This window comes from Diadema antillarum, unplaced genomic scaffold (assembly GCF_040938485.1).
Source record: "Diadema antillarum isolate AM-2024a unplaced genomic scaffold, OU_Dant_1.0 scf00000028, whole genome shotgun sequence".
Lineage (NCBI taxonomy): Eukaryota > Metazoa > Echinodermata > Echinoidea > Diadematoida > Diadematidae > Diadema > Diadema antillarum.
This window is the reverse complement of record NW_027270917.1, coordinates 1,684,382-1,693,002: the sequence shown is the minus strand read 5'-3', so window position 1 is coordinate 1,693,002 and position 8,621 is coordinate 1,684,382. Positions and strand designations below refer to the sequence as shown.

Genomic DNA, 8,621 nt, shown 5'->3' with positions numbered 1-8,621 from the left:
TTGTTGTTTTGCAACGTCGGACTGCATGACCACACGCTTCCAACCGTGTGATTATTGACAAGAGTTTATAGGTTCAGTTTTGCTGCTTTTCGTTCAAAGAAATTACCAAGTGAATTGACAAACTCAATGTTATTTTGCACTTGGTTATCCTGCAAAGTATGAGAGAGTCACTTTTTGTCATGTTTAGCAAAATTTTTGTTGCATCAAAAAGTTTCCTTTAGTTTGTATAGTGATGCTGAATATTCTTTCCGTAAAGGACAAGTCCACCTTCATATACATTAGGATTGAGAGAATGCAGCAGTATTATAGAACACATCAGTGAAATAAAGTTTGAGGAAAATCGGACAATCCGTTCAAAAGTTATGAATATTTTAAGTATCTGCGCAGTCACTGCTGGATGAGAAGACTACTACAGTGTATGATGTCACATGCGTACAACTATATAAGGAAAATAAAAAGAGAATTTCACAAAACTCTACTTTTTAAATAAAGTGCACATTTCTTTGACTTGCTACTGACGTATGTTAAGGGTAATATTATTCCCCCTGCCTTCTGAAAGAGAGAAGTCGATGCGAGAAAATGGAAATATGTTGAATTTTCTTTATTCTTTCTTTATATCGTTGTACTCATGTGACATCACAAGCTTACTTAGTCTTTTCATCCAGCCGTGACTGAGCAGAAGCTTCAAAAATTCATAACTTTTGAACGGATTGTCCGATTTTGCTCAAACTCTCACTGATGTGTTCTAATATTGCTGCATTCACTCAACCCACATGTCTATGAAGGTGAACTTGTCCTTTAATAATCTAAAATTGACCGTGCATGGGGTTTGGGGGAACCCTGTCCTCATGTACCAAAAATAATTTCGTGGTTGACGAAAAGGTTGTCATGGTTTTTGCTGCAGCAACCAAGTTGCTTGACCGGCACGGAATTGTACAGTATTGGTGAGATGGAGATTCAGCTTTTAACTTTTTTTTTTTTGCGAGATACTTGAAAACCACTTTCTTATGCAATGTTAAAGAACATACAATAATATTCAAGACAAATTCAATATTTATTTGATGAAGATGGGTTGTATTGTGAAATTTCTGAGATATCCAAGGTAAAAGTGATACAAAGCAATTCTAACTAAAGGTGAGTTCCACTTTTTGTTGAGATCGCTTTGTTTTTGCTCTCTCAATTATTTAAAAACCAAATTTCATCAAATAAACTCTGAATTGCTCATGGAATTAAATACTATAGTTAACATTTCGTAAGTGGTTTCCAAGTATCTCGCAAAAGATTAAAAGCTGAATCCTCGTTTCGACCATATACCATCCCTTCAACAACGGGGATCTATTGCTATAGCTCTGCTGTATCTTTAGTTGCTGTGCATAATTTATGCAGATATCACAGGCACGTAGAGATGTTTTTGAGAGGTTGGTTAGCTTTACGTCGAGACCATGCATTTGTTTGGTGGTTACTCTGGTTACTTTAAATGTCTTCAGCTTGAAGAATCAGCCTAGAAGAAAGCTTGTTGTAGCTATAATTAGAGCTGGTTAGATTTTCTCTCTTTCTCTCTTCAGAAAGTGTTTCCAAAGAATTGAGGGATTGCTGAACTGGGCGGGGATCTAATGACTGGGTATTGTAAGTCCACGGTTCATACAAATTCGACCTGAATACCAATTATCTACTACCAGCAGGGGGAATTAACCACAACCCATTGTAATAAGGGAGGAGCAAGGGGAATTAAGTCATCAATTCAATCCCTCTGTTGAATTCAAGTTCAATACAATGATATATACAAAGTACCTCCTGGAAGAGTAATAGACGCAGGTATGTTGGACGTTGATCGTGAAACAATAAAGCATGGTCTTCTTTCTTAGTCACACGTACAATGTAGGACAGGGCAGACATACCAAAACTGGTTAAGCTAACTTCAACCTTTGACCTTGCTGATTTGTTCTTGAGACAATCTATAGGGATCCTTTCATATGACTCTATCAGCTGGTTAAAGGGATCGTATATTTTCGGTTGAGACCTAACTTCAGGTTTCTAACATTTTCGGTAAGAAATGAGAAACGTCCTATAAAATATGAAAGAGTGTGTAATTCCAAGAGGAATTCAACATTTTATTTGATGAAAATTGGTTTTGAAATGGCTAAGATACGCAAAATAGAGCAATCTTAATAAAAGGTGGGACCCACCTTTTATTAGGATCGCTTTAAATTTACTTTGTTTTTGGGTGTCTCAGCTATTCCAAAACCGATTTTCATCAAATAAATTTTGAATTCGTCTTAGAATGGTATGCTCTGTACTATTTCATATAAAGTGGTTTCTTGGTATCTCACAAAAAGTTAAAAGCTTAATCCTCACCTCCACCAATACTGTACCATCCCTTTAAACGGATTGCTAACATACACTGGGGATATTTGTATGACATGAAACACACACACACACACGTAGGAAGAATGAGTCTCAAATATACGCCATCTGTAGATCGAACAAGAAGGGTTTTATTCACAAAATTTTCAACCCGTCTCGGGCCTTCGTCAGTGTATTGTCAGTGTAGGCCCGAGGCGGGGTGAAAATTTTGGGAATAAAACCCTTCTTGTTGGATCGACAGATGGCGTATTTGAGACTCATTCTTCTTATAATTATGACATTCGAAGTCCAACACGTGGAAAATTTAAAGATAAATAAAAGATATACAAAATGAGTCAATCGACAGAACCCTGTAGAGAGCTGCAATCATGTCACTCTTCCACTCCTATTATACCGTCAAATACTCGTATAAAATTCCTAAAATTCCTCTCTCCTCGCCAATAGTCGGCGCACTCTCGATTTTGTTGAACCTCACGCAGGTTGTCATTAGTGTGTTTAGCGTAGGAGGGGATAATGTATGTATGATAGAGTATGTCACGGGCGTGGTAGAATTTAATACTGATCTTCGTCGATTCGTGAATGATTGCTCGCTCGACGTACGAGATCGATGTTTCTCTCGTCTGTGATTGGTCGTCCGGACTAGCCACTCACCGACCATCTTCATTCTGTTCAGGACATAAGTACTTGGCTTTTTTTTTCGGCTGGGCTTGTTTGCATTTCTGTCTTCGTGTTACTCTCTTTAAAATTGGTATCGGAAGGTGTCTCGGAAGATATTGAGCTCCGGTTGTGATTTTGATGCTTCTCGAGTAGCCATAATTTTGACGCCTCGCACGACTAGCAAATTGTTGACCCTCGGTTCGTCAGCCGATACACACGACGTCCAAGTATCTACGGTGGAAATTGTTATTGCATCGGCCTCGTTGAACTAATCTCGTTCACCGGACATTACAGCGTGTTGAATGTCGAGCGGAGGTAAAATTAGAATAAAAAAAATCAAGGATCACCTAAACTGTGACTTTCAAGTTCTTGAAACCTCTCTCTATACCAAAATGGCAAAGCAGTCAATGGCAAAAGAACTCGGATCCAGGAAATTTTGGCAAGCCGTAATGGCTGAGTTTTTCGGCATGTTCTTCTTCATTTTCATCGGACTTGCGTCGACGGCGAGCTGGTCACCGCCGAGCATTCCCAGCCAGGTGCAAATCTCGTTCGCCTTCGGACTGGGTCTGGCGACATTCATACACGCCACCGCTCACATCAGCGGTGGTCACCTCAACCCCGCCGTCTCCGTGGCCTTCTGGCTGCTGCACAAGATCACACCGCTGCGATGTGTCTTCTACTCCATTGCCCAGTGCTTGGGCGCCATGGCCGCTGCCGGCATGGTTAACGTCTTAACGCCCGTCGCCGTCGGCAACAGGGTCGGTCCCACGACGCCGGGCGTCGGCGTCGAGGTCTGGCAGGCGTTTGTCATGGAGGTCCTGCTCACTTTCCAGCTCGTACTAGTCATCTTCTCCACGGTTGACAGCAAACGATCGAGTCCCGGAGGTTCGGGACCCCTGGCCATCGGGATTTCCGTATTCGTTGCCCATCTGTGTGCGGTCAGTACAGTGACGATATTTCTTTACATCTATTTCTGTATTATTATCATCATATTATTCATCAACTTTGTATGCTTTTCATCCGTACCCACGTCCGTTCCAATGGGGCTGTGACGGGGATCATTAATTTGTACAAGGTTTATGTAGAAATCGATATGCATCAGTGGAGAAAACCAAAATTATTCAATTCCGTACGGATCAGTACTTGAGTACATAAGATTGATATTGTTGGATACCTCAATTTGTTAGGGGGTTTAGCTCACGGTCCTGCCCATATACTATAAACGAAACACACGGATAGTTGTTATTACAGGTTATAGCACGAGTATACGTTCAGGAATCAGTCGAGGACATGCGTAGTCACGCACATCCAGGTGTCCATTACATCCTGTCGACTGTCATTATCTTATTACCTCATCAAATGTGTATACTATACTAGTAATTGGCTTGCTGAAGGCAACCATTACAATTACAAGTAAATGTTATCTATAGTTATTCGAGAATTGCGCATGGTTCCTGCTGGCGTTATTGTGTTTTCGCGAAACGGTAACGCCGAATGAACTTGATTTTCGACTAATCTGAGCGAACATCCTTAGAATTATATCAGAATGATGCGTGTGTGTATTTGCACGCAAGACACACTTAGAGAAGTCTAACATCTCTATTATTCACTCTCACTTTCAAGTGAATACCAAAGCAGTCACTATCTGTCCGCACACAGTGATTATGCTGTCATGCAGATTATTTTATTTTCTCAAGCACCACCATTACAAGGAGTTGGTGTTACCCCCATCACAATTAGGCCTTATACTTGTTCAGGCTGATGCCGATTTTTACTTTAGATACATTTCCCCAATGCTATACCCTCGCGGTTCGCCCGCAATAAAATCTTAAACTGATGTAGAAGCAAACATATTTGAGGGTACCGGTATGATATGGAAACGAATACCAGAAACATTGCTCGAACTCTCAACTTGCAACAGATACATCGCAAATAAACCTATATTGCGCATGCTCAAGTACGTCAGAGAACGCAGTCTCAAAACAAAATGAAGATGCTTGTTGTTGATTGGTCAATAGTAGGCCATACAGCTTGCCCTTTGAAAGATTTATGATTAGAATTCGGCACTCTATTTTTTTTCTCCTTTACCGAACCAGGATGTGTCCTATGTCTTGTGACAACTGAAGTGGATATTCCATTAATTTGAAACGTAAATTTAGTAACAACATATTGAATATGTGCCTCGGCAAAACGAGATCTTGAGAATGTTAGTAATGATGGTCATGATTATATTCACTCATTACGCAGTACTCTTTAAAAGGGCCCTGCCAAGATCATAATCCGAGCATTGGCAAATACATGTTTCCCTCATGAATCAAAAAGAATATCATGCGGTCCAATCATGGACCTGCAAAGATTCGTTGTAGGTCTATTGTCCAATGAAGACTCCGGACAATAGTAAAGTTTGTTAACCCTTGCTGTGCTTTGTCCGCCAATCAGCAAGCACGATGGCAGGAGAGCTTTCTTCGTCGATTGGCGCAGAATGGATGTCTGGAAACTATTGTCAATGAATAGAGATTACCTAATCCACCTAGTCCCTATTGTGTCACCATGGTTACTACCTGTTGAACTCAGGAACAATTATGATTACAGTGGACTCCCGTAATAACGAAGTCCTCAGGACCGGCATTTTCTTTCATCATTGATCGAAATTTTGTTATAAGCGAACCCCCCCCCCCTCAAAAAAACAAACAAAACAAAACAAAAAACAAAACAAACAAACAAACAATAAAAAAACATAAGAGTGGATAATGTTGTCGCCTGAAATTTGTAATACTACGTTGTGACCGGAATTTCGTTATAGCGGGATTGTACTGTATACTAGTATACGAACATTGCTATACACCTGAGTAGGCTTGCAAACTTTACAACGCTGGAAGGATTAATGGATGCTTAGAAAAAGGTTGCCTGGGGATGTAAAGGGTTCATAGGATCTCCCATTTGAGCGCTATAGTCCCTGTATAGCGCATGACGTGTATGACGTGTTAATTCTTTTCTGTCCTAATGGTCAAAGCCATGAACTTTTTGTGACATTATTACACCCGGTTGGCAAATTCACTCCAATATCCGCGATTTTTGCGAGGTGTCGCGAATTAGCAGACAGCAAGGACAAAACCGAGATTAGAATGATATGCATTGTTACATGGCACACACACACACACACACACACACACACACTCCCACACCTCTTTCTATTTTCCTCTGTTGGCATTCATGTGCCAATATGGTTGGCGCTATTTATTATCGTTCATATTAAAAAAAAAAAAACTCTCATCTTAAGTAGTTGAATCTCCCTCTCCTTTCTTCAGATGTCCTCATAATAACAATTGATATTTTTATTATCCTCTTCCTGTCTATTCGTCCAACCCGCTTTTATATATACACACAGAAACAACTTTATTTCAGTTATGATTTACGACATGGCAATAAAACTCTCTTCGAATCATTACGACGTCTTGGATCGAATCCAAAACAAAAATGTAGAAAAAAAAAAAAAGAATAAGAAAAATATGTGTGGGATGGCGAAGACAGAAACGAATTCGATAAGCTCTCAAATATGTAACCGCACTTACTAGGTTAGGGTTATCAGAAGGAATCTGAAAAACATTGGACAATAACGGATGCAACACTCCGCCTCTGATAGTTATCTAGGGACCTCGTGGACCTCGTGCATGTGACGAACAAGCGTGCTTTATAGCGTGAAGTCTTCCGGAGAATGTTGATTGCGTTCGTAGCTGACATTGATGTCGTCTGCTAGACGGCTGATTCGGCGCGGTTGCCAATTATTGCATAGTTATGGGGTGTCATCACCATTTCGTCTGGTGGCCACCACACAGCTTTTGTTTTTTGCTTTTGTTTATTGTGTGCGAGTGTTTTCTTTTATGAACGAACTGGCCCACCTCTCTTTCCGAGCTTACAATAATGTACTATACACTTACAGTTTTCACTTCAGAATTGTTGCTGATGCTGTTTATGTACAAAGAAAATGGGGCCCTATTGGAAAATGACTTGCCCCAGGCAATACTGATATCAAATCAAGCGATTTCATAAGTGAATCAATATAATGTTTGTTATTATTCAAACCTGTACTAATAAAATGTCTTCACGAGGGAGCTCATGAAAATGAATGTCTCCATAGGGGAGCTCAAAGAATTCCACGCAGGGGCCCCTCTATAGCGATATCAAACGTGCCCGGACTTACGCCATGTAGGCATCTCATGATACAATACTGATTAATCTCGAGTGTGTTTTTCTCATCTTGAGAAAAAGTTAGTCTTTTCGAAACATTTTCGAAAAAATGTCAGGGGAAAAAAAAAAAACTTTCTAAGGCTCCCGATACATCGTCATGCTCTCATTATGCCTATAGGGAAGCTGTCGACACCTCTCATTAAATCTATTTTCCTGAAAAAAAAAACAAAAAAAAAAACCACACGACCATTCGACCTATTTGTCTTTACTGATTTGGGGGGGGGGGGGGTAGTGGTGTAATTTTTAGCCAAAATGAAAACAGAAGAAATGAATGAAAGACAAAATAGCCAGTGTGTCCATCGTCATTTGCCATTGATTCGGAAGAGCATGATTTGCTGCTTACGTTTAACACGGTAGTACCCTGTCACAATAAATATCGCTCCAGAGAACCGCGAGCAAGAGAATGCAAAAGCGACAAAAACATATTTTCTGGCAGCGTTCCAATTGCAACATTAGACTCGCTCGTCACTCGACAGGTGTCCTGTTTTCATATTACCATAGTTATCACTCACTCTGGATGTTGGTTTGAGCATCAAAATGTGGATCTCGCCGGATACTGTCATACGTGCTCTTTATTATGATAAAAATATCTACGGTGCACACTGACCTATGAAGTAAATATGACCCGACTTGGCCATCTTCTCAAAGTTTGTTTTTCCAAGATTTTTCCGTATACTTGCGCTAAACAATTTCTTCTTCTTTTTCACCCAAAATTCATTACAACTAACATTCTTGACTGAATAGCACTAAGAATGACAAGGGTAAGGCCTTTCACGATATACGTTTTGGCATTTTTATCTCTCTCTTTTTTTTTTCTTTTTTTTGGGGGGGGGCCCTCCACCTCTTGCGGGAAGAAGTAAATAATGTTGTGGCGTGAGAAAGAGATGCAGGAACATAAAGGGACATCAATGAAGGAAAATATCTTAGCACAATATATACTGATTGCAGACACACCCTACTCTCCTCCACCCCAGGACCTCAATAATGCGACTCTTCGGCGAAAGCGATGTCAAAATAACACCTTTTTTTTTTTTTGCTTTTCTGTTTTTATTGAAAACTATAACATTTTGCCATGAAACAAAGTACTATATCATACATGTGAAAGTATAATGCTCAATGGAGAATAAATGAACACACAACCAAGACGATACAATACAGCGCAACACAACACAACGAAAATGTCTCCCTGCATATGCAGTGAAGTCCCAGCATAACAAGAGCCATAATAGATATAAATTACATTCTATAAAATATTAATTACATGTGTTAAAATCACACAATAACAGGGAAAAGCATTCACAATAATTTGAGATAACGGCCTGGTGCCACTTTTGAAAGAAAAAAGAATCAAA

At 39.9% G+C, this 8,621-nt stretch overlaps 1 protein-coding gene across 1 annotated transcript in view; it reads left to right on the top strand.

The window, feature by feature from the left end:
• Positions 1-3,091: 3,091 nt before the first annotated feature.
• LOC139737112 (aquaporin-like) overlaps positions 3,092-8,621 on the top strand; it is a 39,809-nt gene continuing 34,279 nt past the window's right edge. Inside the window, exon 1 of the mRNA XM_071647794.1 lies at positions 3,092-3,959. Within this exon, the coding sequence (XP_071503895.1) occupies positions 3,324-3,959 (636 nt within the window). The 5' untranslated portion in view covers positions 3,092-3,323. The remainder of the gene's footprint in view (positions 3,960-8,621) is intronic.